Here is a 15997-nt window from a genome sequence, read left to right as displayed (position 1 = left end):
TATTTCTTACTTTACAAACCAATAGGGAAGGCAGGAAAAAACTATGGAAAAAAAGGAAGAGCACAGAAGAAGATGGGTGGGTAAAGTAGACAAAATGTGATTAAAAAGGGAGGAATGGGGAAAGTATTTTTTTAAAAAATAATAATAATTTTAAATTATTTTTGGTATAAGGCTCTTTGAGTCCATCTCCTAAACACCAGGATCTAAAGCAGGGGTGGGAAAGTACTAGCGGATAGGAGATGATTCCTGTCTCCAAAAGGTCCTGGATGACTATGGGCCCATACAGACAGGCCAAAATAAAGCTGCTTCGGGTCACTTTGGAAGTATGCTATTTAAATTATGCATGCGTCCCAAGTGTCCGGAAGCAACGCCAAAGCCATACTACACTCCTTAGGACTGGAACGTGGCTCTGGCGTGGCTTCCGGCCTCTTAGGACGTGTGCATCATTTAAACAGCATGTCTCCAAAGTGACCCAAAGCAGCTGTATTTTGGCCTGTCTGTATGGGGCCTATATTTTGTTCCATTTGGGATCCTTTTGCAACTCTTTGTCCTCTTACAGGCCCAGATTCAGGTACTGCTGGCCATTATAGCCAGTTTGCCCCCAAATTGGGGCAGGCTATAGGATATCTATATCTGAGAGCCAATGTGGTGTAGTGGCGTGAGTGCTGGACTATGACTCTGGAGACAATGGTTTGATTCCTTGCTCAGACATGAAAACCACTGGGTGACCTTGGGCAAGTCACATGCTCTCAGCCTCAGGGGAAGACACCGCAGACTTCATTTGGACAAATCTTACCAGGAAAACACCATGATAGGGTTGCCTTAGGGTCGCCATGAGTCAAAAACAAACGGAAGGTATCCAACAAATAGGGTATCTTAGGAAGTTTAAAAAATTGGGGGGGCACTTGTAGCCCATAATTTGTGCTTCTCCCCACCCTGATCTGAATATATTGTTAACATGCTTAATTATAACAAGGAGAATGCACAGGCAGCAGAATTCTGTAACTAACGTCAGTGGAAAGAGTGAGTGCCATCCAATTTAAACAGTACAGTAATTACTTACCATGCGCGCCATATAGTTAGGATCGAACTGACCGGCATAGTTTCCAACATTTTCTAGTCCAATTGGAGGAGGGTTTGCAGGAGGATAGCTGGGAGGACCCCAGGGATTGTTGCCTGGTATTAAAATAAAAACAAAACAGTATTCATAGACCAAATTACTAGATGCTTCTTTTTTATGTGCATGGCTTTCTGCCGCAGAAGTTTAATGACCAATGGCTAAGAGAAAAGAAATTATCTACTCCAAGCTCTGTTTTTAATATTAAAAACTAAAATTATTTTTACAAGCAAAAGTAGTTATTCTGACAACTTTGGGTCTGTAGTACTGTTTGGTTCTCCATTCCCAATAGCTTCGTTTCAATCCCCAGCACAGACACCCCAACAAAGACCCTCCTGGAGCAAAAGGCAATCCAATATAAGTAGAACAGTCATTGACAACTATTCTAAAATCACCACAATATTTCAAAGGTCAATGAACAGCCATAAAACAGCATGCCATCTGGCCGTGCTGTATGAAAACCATATGGGCATAAAGCATATGAGAAAAGGAAAAGTCTTTTCTCTCTCTTTGTTTTACCCATGGAAGACAGCAGATGATAACAGCAGGAAAAACAAAACAGAGTCCCTGGGGTTCCCTGGCTACCACACCCATTTCATTTATTGTAATATTTGCAGGCTATATTTTAGTACAGTTCCTAAGGCAGGAAATCATAACAGAGATCACAGTTCCAAAGATTAACTCAGCTACATCCGGATATAGTTTTAGGCAAGGAGGGGCCACATTTGGATACAGAGATCCCTTATTTTGAAAGGCATGTGACTGCATTTCAGATCTTAAAACTGTCATGAGAACCACAACAAAATCACTCTTGTAGGACCTGGCCGTGTCAAATGGGACAAGTTACTTGCTCAGGTGGTTGGATTTGAACCAGAAATCCCAACTGTGATAACTGACTGCACAACGAGATATTCTAAATATTTAGAAAGCTACAAATCTGCACACTTTTGAAGGTGTCACACAGTTCTAGGTCCCAAGTCCTGTCATTTTTTAGATTTTAAAAAATGCTAGAAACATTACCTATCTTAGCAAAGTTGCAAACCTAGGATCAAAACAAAGAAGATGATTGAATGTATTTGATGTTGAGGTCCATCTGTTGTTGTTTTCTGCATAGAACTGTTTACAAAGTTATGTCATGTCACTGGTCTCTCTAACACCATTTGAGTGCTCTGAATGACTGCTGTTCCTCAAGGGCGTCCTCTACCCCCCAATGTGGCTACACAAGATCCTTTAAACTGTCAATGTGGGGAAATAAAACTGTGGTCTTCTGCACTCATATTCATTTGATTTAGGCCCTTCTAGTAATCCTGTCCCCCGCCCCACTCTATTTAGTCTGATCCACCAACCTAAATGAGAAACAATAAACTCACCAGGAGCAGCCGGGGGATACCCACTAGCAGGTGGATATCCACCTGTGGGGGGATATCCTGGATAGCTCATTCTGTAAACCTGGAACAAAGATAAAATATATTAATACACTGCAGCTTGTTAAAACACACACCAAACTAGCACATTAAGGATGATGTATAGTACGTATTGCCTTTGAAAGATGTAAATTGCACACAGAAAATATTTTGTCAGTGTAAAATATGTTGAAAAGGAAGTATGTACACCAATTTTACAGTCTGAAGAAGAAAAGACAGTTTAAATGTGTCTTTTATTCTTCAGACTGTAAAATTGGTGTACATACTTCCTTTTCAACATATAGTGGACCCTTGTTATACGCTGGGGTTTGGTTCCAAGATCCCCTGTGTATAACAAAATCCGTGTATGCTCAAGTCCCATTAAATATAATGACATAGCAAAATGGTGTCCCTTATAACAAATGGAACATCAAGGTAAATTTATACTTTTTTGGAACATTTTCAAACCGTGTATGCTTGAATCCGTGTATAAAAAAATCCGTGTATAAGAAGGGCTGACTGTATTTTACAGTCACGGAAAAAATATTTTCTGTGTGCAATTTACATCTTTCAAAAGCAATACGTACTATACATCATCCTTAATGCGAAGCAACAGTGTTCAGACTGAGGTACAAACCTGCTGCAATTCCAGTGCAGTCTGCTTTACTTAGGAACATACCCAGATTGTAGTAATATTACATTTCTGAACTACATCTCCCAGAATCCCCAAGCAAGCATCACTACTGGTCATATGGGCTAGGGAATTCTGAGAGCCATAGTCTAAAAAGGTAACTTCTCTAACTCTGAATACTGCAGATATTTATCAAAGTTGATTTAAACATTATACAGCTCTGAATGCATACTGATCCTCCTTTTTATACAGTAGAGAACTACACCCACTTTTGAGTTTGGAACAATGCATACAGGATGAGATATATGTGCTTGTTGCATGCAGTTGTTATATTTTAACTTGCAAATATAAAATAGCTTTCATTGTGCATGTCAAAAAGTAAATATGTGATGCCACTCTAGCTTTGAGTTGTTCCTTCAGCTTCTCCCAGAATTAGTACTTCTATTTTCTTTTCTATTTAATTTCTTCCCTTTCCCCAGAAAAAGTAAGTCATTTCTGCTTTTGGTTAGTTTTATGACTTCTGCATTTCAAAAGAAGGGCTTCAAAAGGCAAGACACAAGAAGTCACATACATTACACTTTGGGTTGGAGAGTAGGCTCAGCCTCCTAGAAATACAACCTACGAATCAGCCCACCCTTAAAAAGAGGGAGCCTCACTCAGATGTGGCACGCTTACCACATCTGTTCTATTAATAACATGAACAAATCCAAGAAAGCAAGTTTTTCATGCTATACTTAGGTCCCACTAAAACTGTAACGCCTTTAAGGCTATAACGCATCTACCACAATGCACTTATTCATTCCTACCAGCCACTGAATGCCAGTAAGGGAAGAGGTAATGAGCAGCACAAGAAGAGAACTGTGCTAGGACCCAGTGGGCAGAAACATTTGTTGATTTAGCTACCTACCTGAGCTTGGAATTTGTTTTGCTAGCAGTCTAATACCAAATCAGTTTGCTATGTCAATTTTCCAAACCTACCCTGGCTCTAGGGATTATACTAATACTGTGGGGTACATGTGCCAGTTACTCAAGAGAGTGCTGATCAGAAGTCACATATGAACAATGTTGAAGGCTCCAAAGTTAAGCTGCTCCAAATGACAGCTCAGATAGATGTGACAGCCAGGAGAGCATACTATCGGCTTTTGCTGTTCTGCCAGCTGTGCCTCTACCTAGATAGAGCTGGAGGACCTAAAGATCGTAATTCATGCTCTGGTAACCTCAAGGCTGGACTTTTGTAATGTGCTGTACACTGGGATACCTCTGTATTAAGTTTGAAAGCCTCAGGTAGTTCAAAACACTGCAGGCAGATTGATTACTGGGACATCCAGGAATAATCACATTACACTAATATTAAAATCACTCTGCTGGCTGCCAATTAGTTTCCAGGCATGGTACAAAGTGTTGGTTATTACCATTAAAGTGCTACATGGTTTGGGTCCAGGTTACCTATGGGATCACCTCATACTATATAATCTGCCCCATATGCTCCAGTTAGCCAGGACTAGATTGACAACTGTCAGACAGAGGACTTTTTCTTCAGCCACCTCTAGACTGTGGATTGACTAGCCAGAATAGATTTGATAGCTGGATATGCTGTCTACATTTAAAAGAGCATTAAATATCAGTCTCTTCTGGCAGGTTTATCCACATGATTTTTAAATCATGAATTTTAAATGTTGAATTATAGATGCAGATTGGTTTAATATGTGTACATCTTATTTGTCCTTTTAAACTGATGTGTATGTTTAATTGACATGTTTTAACTGATATTGTTTGTTTGTTAATTGTTGTTGTCCCCCACCTCATTCCATGGTTAGAGGCAGGTAAGAAATAAAAATTGTTGTTGTTGTTAAGGGAGAATGAACCAGCAGGATGGTTAAGCTGTTCCCATTTTGCTGGGCTAGAGATAGACAAAAGAACATTCACTAACAAGCACAGACCAATAGAGCTCCGATAGCCATAACAATGTTGGTTACAGCTGTTTGAGCGATGATGTAGCATACGTAGGGCATGGATCCAAGCACCAAATGACCCACCTGTCATCTGATGACACCCATCTCTATAGGGGAAGACTCACAGGGTGGCAGTAACTGGGAACCACATGGGTGAAAGCCACTGTGTGATTCCTACTGTCACCAGAGGTGAGCCAGTGATGAGAGGCTTCTGAGCAGGGCCTACCCTGAATATTTCAGCACCAAATTACCTGCAAGGAAACCCTGAAAGCAGTGAAGGTGGCACATAGGCGTTGATTTCCCCCAAAATATGCCCCAAATGTTCTCACTGCTGCACTGTCCAAGTGCTTGATAGTATCACATCACAACCATGTACTTCCTTGCTACTACTATTATGCACAACAGTTGTTTTGCTTTGCTTTCTCATCTTTGCCATCACAGTGACACACAATCCATTAAAAAAGTACACTGACAATCACATAACTGCTCTGAGCCCAGTCAGAGGACCTGCCACACTATAGCCTTTCTGTGTTATTGAGCACTGCTTTTCTGCAGTTACCAAAAAAAGAAATTGAGGGTCCTGAATAGCACTTACAATACTGCTATATTATCCAGCTATACTATACTGTTCCCTATAACAAAGGGTTAGATGATGTCTACTCACAAGTTAGTTTCATTTGGCAAATGCTTTTTTAGTGTCTCTCGTTTGTGGCTTCTAACCTTTTACTAGCTTTTATCGATTCCCACTGGCCTGAGGCATTTCAGAAGAGTGGCAAAGATCTTCTGAATTTATTCCCTGAATAAATCCTTTTTAAATTGCCCACTGCCCACCATAAAAATTGCTATTTTGCCATTGTAATAAAGAGAAACAATATAATAAAATGAGAAAAAACGCAAAATCTCCCCCTTTGCCTTCCCTGATATTATGTGAGTTTTGCCCTCCTCTTGCTATGGTTTTCTTTACTGCACTGTTACCTCTGCAATATGTGGCACTAGCCCAATCCAATCAGTGATTATAGCTGACATGTGGCAGAGGCCCAAGTAATCAAGGTGGTGAGAGTGAACATGCCACCTCTCTTTCCACCTCCAGAATAAACCGGGTTTTCAGTTATATCAAGCAAGAACCCACACATGGAAGGAGGTGTGGTAATGCAGGGGCAGTTCACATTTGTACATGCTAGCTGTGAGCCTCTGGCATGCACAAACGTGAACTCTGCCTATTTCTTGCACTGAAAAGTGAAAGGAGGAGGAGGAGGAGGAACAAAACACTTTCAGTGAGCACTTACAGAAGCTGACTTCCAACTGAACCGGCTCCCAAAAGCACTGGCTGAGAGCAAGAAAGGAAATATAGAGATTGGAATACTACCATAATAAAACCTAATCCATTAAGATTGTAGTTAGAAGACCCAGTTCAGTTTACATTATCATTATGGAGGAGATTTTTAATGCAGTAAGTTAATTGTTGTGGTTGCTGTGTGCCTTTCAAAGTCCGTTCTGACTTATGGCAACCCTAAAGCAAACCTACCATGGGATAGTCTTGGCAAGATTTGTTCAGAGGTTGTTTGCCATTGCTTTTGCCTGAGGCTGAGAGCATGTGACAGTGGTTTCATGGCTGAGCTGGGAATCGAACCCTGGCCTCCAGAGTCCTAGTCCAACTGAGTTAAATGGTAAGTTAATAGTTTGGAAAGAAATTCTAGAAAAAGATGGCATGTGTTACTATGGCTGATACTGTTGCCCTGAGTAGAATACTGTCATGCTTACTTACACCTTTAAATTTGTTGTTTTTGTTTGTACATTATGTTGTCTTCCTCAACCTTGCATTTTCTAGATAATTTGGCCTGGAAGCCCCATAATTCAATTGCTGGCATGATATGATGAGATTTTTATTTCAACACAACTGTTACCTATCATGCTGTGGAATGCTGCCCTAAAGCATGGTATTTAATAATGCTGCCAATTATGCTTTGTCAACAATTAGCACCTCTCTTCTCCTGCACTGCACACCACAATTCTTTTCAACATGTATTACATTCTCTCACTATCAAACCACCATGAATGGTTTGTCTGAATTAAAGAGTTTTAATAAAGAATTAAAATTGAAATGCTGTACCAACTAGAGTAGATCCAGTTAAATGAATGGGATTTGGTAAAACAACACTAATATCTCATTGTTTCTGTAGGTCTAATCCATCTGGAACTTGTAATTCCATTTAGTCTCATGTTTTTATTCCAGTTAGAGAACAATAATATCCTGAAATGGATCTGTGAATCCTTGCCCAGAGGAGAAATTTGAGGTGAGTCCAAATACCCTAAAGCAGCACTGTCCAAACTCTGGCTCTCCATGTTTTGGATTTTCCCAGAAACCTCAGCTATCTTGGCCAATGGTCTGGGATGTTGGGAGCTGAAGTCCAAAACACCTGGAGGGCCAGTGTCAGGGACGTAGCCGGGGGGGGGGGGGGGTCTTGGGGTCCAGACCGCCCCTTCCATTAGATAAAATAAATGGTGCGTGCCGCGCCACTGCACTCAAGCCCCATTATAATGGTGGCACTTAGTCTGCCCCCCCTTTCCCAAAATCCTGGCTACGTCCCTGCCAGCGTTTGGACATCACTGCCCTAAAGATACCAGATCCTGTCTGCTCTGGTTAGTACTTGGATAGGAGACCACCAATGAATACCAAGTGGTATAGAAAGGAACTGGCAAAAACACCTCTGTTTCTTGCCTATGAAAACCTTATGAAATTGATGGGGTCATCATAAGACAACAGGCGACTTGAAGGCACACACACACTGTGCTCTCTGCTCTGCTCAATTTCTACATGCAGTGAAGATGGGGAGTGAAAACAATGTGCCACTCTCCACAGCACCAGCATAAAGATAACCCTGGAAAAGCATCCCCACTTGGCTCGTCTGCATGAATGAACTATACTGGAGGCTTCTATTTACTATGCAATGTGAACTTTGCCTTGAAAGAAGAATTTGTTAAAGATGTCTGTAAAAAAAACCACCTTCCCCCAAACTTGGGCAAAGTAGGCATGGTTGAAAATGGGCCTGGATTGTTTTATCTGCTATGGACTGGTGGTAAGGAAACAGGCAAAGTGACAAGAAAGAGAAGCAGCCCAGCCTCAACATTTTCATATTTGTCCCCTATATGGAAGTAGTTAATAATTAATAATTATTGCCTAATTAATTTTGGAAAAACTTCAGAACTTGAATTATTCTGAAGAAAGCACTTTGTTTGACAAAACTGTACCTATTTTTGCGTAGGTTTTGCTATATCAAGCATAAGGAATTATAAATGCAATTCATGTATATCTTCTTGGAAAACAGCAATTGCTACTCCAAGAAAACAGGTACTAGCCTTAAGTAAAATGGACCTCTGAAAAGGCCCAGTTGATAGAAAGCCCTCAAAATATGTAACTGAAAGTACTGGGATTGAGGGAACAAAGGGGCTGGAATTGAAATGCAGCCCTCCCCTAATACCATCTTGATTCTCTCTTAGGCCCCATACAGACAGGCCAAAATAAAGCTGCTTCACGTCACTTTGGAGGTATGCTTTTTCAGTGATGCATGCGTCCTAAGAGTCCAGAAGCTGCACCAAAGCTGAGCTCTAGTCCTTATGACTGGATCGTGGCTTTCGCATGGCTTCCATACTCTTAGGACAGATGCATCATTTAAACAGCATACCTCCAAAGTGACCCAAAGCAGCTTTATTTTGGCCTGTCTGTATGGGACCATTGTTAACCTGCCCTGATGTGTTCTTAAATAACACTTGGCTAAAGGGCCCTGGAGAGGTGAAATACCATTCTGCTCCATCCCATTTGTCACCCCATTTTCCCCAGGCCAGGCCTTGCTCCACAACTAACTTCTTCTTATCTCCACTCTTTAAACCGCTCCGAGGTCTAGGGCTACTCTGAACTACAAGGGAGTCACCCAGCAGCAGAGAGCCATAAATCCAATTTAGTGCTTCCTTCTTCTTCCCTCCTTCCAGCACCCCAGAGTAAACATGGCAAAATTATACTATTTCCAATAATCTATTAAAGTGGTGAGCATGCCTGCAATTTTTTGGTCTATATTAAGTTCTATGACACAGCCCTAGCTGGATGGAAAATTAATTAATTATGAAAACAAACCATGAATTAATTCATTTATTCCAAGCTCTAAGAAGTCCATACTGTCTACAATAAAAGACTGGAGAGAAGAAGGGGCCCTTCTTCTCTCCATTCTCAGGAGAGGTTGGGGAGACCTGGATCTCTCTGTAGGCCAGAACTGTTTCCCTTCAGCAAAACCAAAAAAGCCCTTCCTGGGCTATCATTCAGAGCTAGTGGGCTCCACTTGGTTTGGTGAGTCACAAATGATACTGACTGATTAACACATGCTAAGCATCACTACAGTTTACAACCTGCCACCAGTTGATAAGGAGCTGTAGAACAAGGGAAAAAGCTCCATTGGTACTCATCAACAGGATGCCATAGTGGAATTTTAAGCCTCACGTAGTTTCCAGACCAAAAGAAGGGCAATTTCCAGGAAAGGCCAAGGAAACAGAAGGAAAGTGGACAGAACGGTTTAGATTTCCTACTCCCTTGCCAATTTTCCAGGAATAGAGAGGAGGAAAAACTGTTATTTGACAATTAAATGAAGACAGGTGGAGCAGGAGCCTGAAGAGTAAAATTTGAACTCAGAATGCAGGTAACACATTATGAGAGCGGATCAGTACAACTTGTGGCTCACTAAGATGAATGCAGATCGCTAACCATGGATGTTAGTCCACCAGGGCAGTGAAAAGGCCACTATTCCTTTCAAGAGGAACACACACACAAACACAGTCAGCATGATGGTGAGCTGCACATGATTTGATAAACCACTAGGCCTATCATCTGTTGTTGTGTGTCTTCAAGTCATTTATGACATACGTTGACCCTAAGGCAAACATATCACAGGGTTTTCTGGAGCTGAGAATGTGTGACTTTGCTCAAGGTCACCCAGTGGGTTTCTATGGCCAAGCGGGGAACTGAACCCTAATCTCCAGAGTTATAGTCCAATGCTCAAACCATTATACCACGTTGGCTCTCAGGCCTGTTATTAACACGGCGAAATTTCCAATACTGAAACAGAAATTGGTCAGTACTTCCACTTCTGGGTTACTTAGTGCCTTCCTAAAGATGTCTTCAGCTTTTGGGAGAAAATCCAGAGGGGTCATCATCTTAGTATGTTACAGAAGGTGCGGAGAGGGGACCCTCTTGTACCTTCTTAAAACCTAACAACATTATTTTAAAATTCGGGTTCCACACAATGTTTTTTAGACTGCTCTAGTCCTTACAACATCCCCACTGTACAAGTGGTACCCCGGGTTACGAAATTAATTCGTTCCGCGGTTAATTTCGTAACCCGAAATACCTTCGTAAGCCGAATTCCCATAGGCGCTAATGGAAAAATAGCTCGCTGCTGCCCTCCGGTGGCGGAAAATAGCGCCGCGGTTTTTTCGTAACCCGAAGAAACCTTCGTAAGCCGAAGCAATAAATCCCTATGGGATTTTTTCGTATCCCGAAAAATTCGTAACCCGGCGCATTCGTGTACTCTTACCTATAGGCAAGATTCCAATCTATGTTTACTAAGAAGTAACATCTATTCAACAGAGTCCACCTTCTTTCTGTTTAATAAATTGGTTTAATTAGGAGCAAAACAGACTGGAATAATACGCTGGCTTTGGGGCGGCGTGAGGCATGGCTTTTAGATGACACATGTCTCGATGACACCCCCAAGCCGGCATCACACCACCTGACTGATGGCGGGCAGCATTGCAGCACACTGCAGGAGTACCGTAAAGGCACCACCGCAGTGGAAAGGGTGGCTTTTTTCAGCCCCCCAAAAGGAGAAAAATGCTGGATCGGGAGGTTGCTGCAGCCCCAATCCGATGATCAAGCTGCCCCTTTAGTGCCATTTGTACTGACCCTCAGTTCTCTCTTTAATTCATTGTTTCATGTTGAAACTAGGGAATGTGTCACCATCCAACATGAAAGATGGTACCACCAACCACCATCCAACATGAAAGATGGTACCACCATCAGCACCCTTCTATCTGCCTCAGTTGCATCTACACTTCTGCAAGGTGTTTTCAAAAGCAGAAATGTTCTTTTAAAAAAAAACTGGCTGAAGCAGGAGACATCACTTCATCACCATCAAGTCAACACACAACATCTGCTGAAACCTGCCTTTCAACGGTCTAAAAGCAATATGGTAGGTAGTAGATGAGAGAACTGAGCATCCAGCTGCTTGCTATCAATCCAGGCAATCTACTGCTGCAATAATGAGAAAGAGTTCATGAAAAATCCCACAGTTTTCTATCAGCAAGCTCAACCTGAAATCCTGAATGCTATGGAAATGTTACATCACACTAACATGGGCAAGGAAGTAAGCAACAGAAATACTCACAAGCCACTGAGTTCATTCTCACTAATCTTGATTGGCCAGTAATAAACTATTTTCACTAATCTTGATTAGCTGGTAATAAACTATCAAGATATCTTAAACTGAGGCTTTTCAAAGAGGGCCCTGAAGCCAACTCTGGAAATTCATAGTCCAAATCGAATGGGACTCTTGTGGCATTTTGCAATCCCAGTGAACAGATTTATATATCTGCCCCGATTAGGTCCAGCCTTAAAAGAAAAACCAACTTGAAGAAAAAACTGCGGATGGCAAACCAACCTCTCACTCTCCTAAGCAGCCAACACTAAGCCACACATTCTTTTTCCACACTCCTTGCACTTCACTTGGCAAATGGGAACAGCTATTATTCCTTCGGTGAGAGTTCATTTGGTCCTGTGTCCAGTTTTCAGTTTCTCATGTACCAATATGATCTAAGAAATTGTTTCTGCAAAACTCATAAACTAAAGCCCTCTTCATATATTACTTGCATGTAATACACACAATCAACATTATAAGGGCTTCTGATATTTATTTGCAAATTGTATTGGAGGGAAATGTTTTCATTTTAACAGAACAGAGTACTGTATAAAACTTCTCAGCATGTAAAGAAATTTTAACTGATCAACAATTAAATATTAAAATGAGTAAAACAATACTTTTGAAGAAAAATGCACACAGTACTTTGTTTTTAGATAGATGCATATATGTGCATCAAGGCAGGCTTCACCTCACAAGAGATTGTCCCACTTACAGTGGGCCTGCCATATCAGAGGGCTAGTCATCCGCAGACTCAGCATCCACAGATTGCCCTGCTCCATACTTGTCAAGGCACATCAGCACCCATTGACTATAATGAGGCTTGAGTATGTACATTTTTCTCACCTGTGGAGGAGGCAGGACCAAACCCCCATTGGTGAGAATGTTGTCTGTATATGGGAGAGAAAGATGAATCATAGTGCATCTAAAACATGAGCTCAGAAGAGACTTTTCAAATGAAGAGGTAATATTGACAAAGGGAGGAAAATGCAAACAAAAATGTACAGAGTAGCAGGATGAGTTACCCAAGAGCATACAGGAAGAACTGGTTGGAAATATTACCTTTGGGGCTGTGTCCTTATGCAAGCTCTGCGGTCTTTCCCTCATTTTGTTATTTTACATAGTTTCCGACAAGACAAGCCTTTGCAGCTAGCAGAACACATGGTCAAATTTTCATTCATCTGGATTACATCAGGCTAGTAAAGTATTGTACAGCTTGAATGTCATGATGAATGTGGGATGGGAGGAGAAATACTGCCATACTACAGGATCATCACACAGGATTACTCACACACCTAAGCACTCCCACTTTGAAAAAACTAAAGCAACTACATTAACCCATGTAGCTGTACAGGCAATACCTTAAAGCAGTGGTTCCCAACCTTCCTAATGCCGTGACCCCTTAATACAGTTCCTCATGTTGTGGTGACCCAAACCCATTAAATTATTTTTGTTGCTACTTCATAACTGTAATTAAATAGGTGTTTTCCAATGGTCTTACGTGACCCCCATGAAAGAGTCATCGGCCCCCAAAGGGGTCCCGACCCACAGGTTGGGAACCACTGCCTTAAAGGATCAAGGAGAGTATTTTCTATAACCAGTAAGAATTATTACTGCAATGGTTTAAAACTAAGTGAGGTACAAATTTTAAAAAGGGGAGGCATTTGTTAACAAGAGAAGTATATATTTGCATGTGGCTTCACCCTCAATCTAAAATAATACTGTATTTTGGCTTCACAGCTGTAAATGTGAACTGGGGTCACTCAGGAGAATTTTGCAGTTAAACCAAAGCTGGTGAAGCAGGGACTCTAGTAGTTGATGTCCAAAGCAACTAGCATGGAGATTGGTGCAAACTGCAGCTCACACAGGGCCCATCCTTTTTGGCCCAGGGGGTGGGGGCAATTTCACTACAGTTCTGGCAATCCTGGGAGCTGTTTTAGGCCCAGAAAAGACCTTTTTCCCAACTGGGTAAAATTGGCTTAATTGTCATCCTGTTGAAATAAAGGTATCTTCTGGGTCTAAAATGGCCCAGAGAGTTACTAAACCAGTGAAACATTGCTCTCATACTCTCAAGGTGATATTAAGGGATGTCTTTCTGCACAAATAAAATAAAATAAAATAAATGTAGTTTGCTTATTTATGAAGCTGAACCAATTATGGTGCCCACTTGAGAAACATGGGTGTTCCAAGTCGCCAAGGGCCACTCACCAAACAGGTTTCTTAATGTACTAATGTCACATACAACTATACAAGGTATACAATGAATATGCACTCAAAAGGAAATCCCTACTGAGTGCAATGTGACTTACTTTTAGTAAAAGTAAGAGGCAGGGGTGGGGAACTCCAGATGTTGCAAGATTGCAACTCCTATTATTGCCTTCCTTTGGTTATGCTGACTAGGGCTAATGGAAGTTGGAATCCACCAACATTTGTAGGCTTTCAATTTGCTCATCCCTCACTGACTGGATTGAACACATACTGTGTGCACATCATAAATGTTAGCCACATGAAGATGATTTCACTAGAATGATGTGGCTGTGGCATACAGTACATCAAAATCCAGGAAAGACTTGTACTTCTGACGTTTGTAACAGAATTAGAATCGTGTTCCAGCCCCTCCTTATGAAGGAAGTATTTTAGCTGCAGCCATGAACTTATCTTTATGACACCTCATTTCCGGTGATAAGAGGTAACTAACTCTGATAAAGGAGCAAACTCCATTGGATCTGCCTCTAAACCACTGATACAAGCAAATACTGTACTACTTCATAAATGAAAATCACAGAAGAAAGTTAGAAATAGGGAACACAATGAGCAATTGTTGTTGTTATTTTTGCATCCATTGTGTGGTGGTGGGATAGGAAAGAAAAATGCCATCCTAGCTAGTAAAAAGCAGCGAAAGTGATGATGCTTCACATCCTTGGGCAGCTGCTAGCGTCTCAGCAAGCCAAGCATGGTACAATAGTACCCCTTATCCTGGATCCCTCTTAAATTCAATAAAAACCCAACGCTTTTAAGCTGGGGGAGGCAACTGTGGAGGACCAGGGCCAATTTTTGTGCCCAGTAACCCTCAGGGGCTGAACTCTTCCTAAACAACATTGAATCACTTCCTGTCATTATTTTGAGAGGAAATATCACCATTTTGAGAAGAGATACTTGAGAGTAGTACAAAGGTCTGGGTGTTTGTGGGGGTACTTTGCATGTTTTCAGTGTCTGGTAGGCTCTCTGTATTGTTTTGAGGCCAACATTCGCACTGACTTTTTTTAAGGGGAGAAGGTGAATTTGAGGGGATGGTGAGGGTTAGAAAAGAGCCAGAAAAGTGGATCTAGGGCTTAGATGCAGCCTGTGGGCTGCACCATGCTCACCCTCGCTCTAAAGACTCCCTGAAAGCTAGGTATAGTTGCCAGATGGTTTTACAAGAACCATAAAGGCACTTTTACACTTCCTGCTGGTTGATTATATAGAAACAAAATACAGAAGAGAGTCTACTTGTAAACAAGAATTCACGCTAATGTATATTTTTAACTATTTGCACTACACATTGATTTGAAGCAAAAACTGGCTTGGAGCCTCCCAATGTACAGCTACTGTGGCTCGGTATTCCATATCCTGCTTGCACTCCTATGACTATCACTTGTGAGTTGTTAGATTATAAGTGATATAAATTCCATGGCCTGAAAGACAAATAAATGGATAAAGGAGCAAATCAAGCTTGAACTCTCCTTAGCAGCCAAAATGACTAAATTGAGACTATTGTACTTTAGACATAGCATGAGATAACATGAGATGACATGATGATAATGATTGGCAAATTTGAAGGGAACAGGAAGAGAGGAAGATCAGAACACAGTTGGAATGACTCAATCCAGGAAGCCATAGCCCTGAATTTGCAAGACTTGCACAGCAGTTGATGACAGGGTGTCTTGGAAGTCTCTCATTCATAGGGTTGCCATAAGTTGAAACCAACTTTACCACCATTAACAGCCAAAAATAATATAAAACATAACTTGATGAGGTTTATTGAACTAATAGCAACCCAGCATCTGCCTAAACGTTTCTCTGAACATAAAATATCCTATGATATTCAGAAGGTTTAATAATCTAATCAACTTCATTCTTGTTGAATGGAAAGGGTAATGGACATTAAAAATATGCCTCCTCTTTAAAATAAATGTCCATAAAAATAGTTATTCTGATAACTCTTCAGTGACTGCTCGCAATCCAGCAACTCTCAGCTGAAAGATGGGGGCCGAAGCATTAAGAAAGGAGCCATATCCTTGCAGCAACCTCCTTGCTTGCTTGGACCCTTGTGTCTACAATAAATGCTTTGGGAATGTAACTTCAAACTAGAAAATGTTTACTTTAGCCAAGATGATCTTAAGTAAAATAAACTGAGATCACCCAAGATTTTAGAAATTCCTGCTTCAATTACCATT

The 15997-nt window shown here is 41.2% G+C and overlaps 1 protein-coding gene across 1 annotated transcript in view; it reads right to left on the bottom strand.

Annotated features, from left to right (window-relative positions):
- ANXA11 (annexin A11) overlaps nucleotides 1-15997 on the bottom strand; it is a 48735-nt gene that overhangs the window by 21628 nt on the left and 11110 nt on the right. The window contains exons 2-3 of the mRNA XM_042456992.1: nucleotides 2488-2566; nucleotides 1064-1176 (exon numbers count right to left, since the gene is read on the bottom strand). Of these exons, the coding sequence (XP_042312926.1) occupies nucleotides 1064-1176; nucleotides 2488-2557 (183 nt within the window). The 5' untranslated portion in view covers nucleotides 2558-2566. The remainder of the gene's footprint in view (nucleotides 1-1063; nucleotides 1177-2487; nucleotides 2567-15997) is intronic.

The sequence above is a fragment of the Sceloporus undulatus genome, chromosome 3 (assembly GCF_019175285.1).
Source record: "Sceloporus undulatus isolate JIND9_A2432 ecotype Alabama chromosome 3, SceUnd_v1.1, whole genome shotgun sequence".
NCBI classification, from domain to species: Eukaryota; Metazoa; Chordata; class Lepidosauria; order Squamata; family Phrynosomatidae; genus Sceloporus; species Sceloporus undulatus.
Note: the sequence above shows the minus strand (reverse complement) of the source record. Positions and strands in the feature narration are given on the sequence as shown.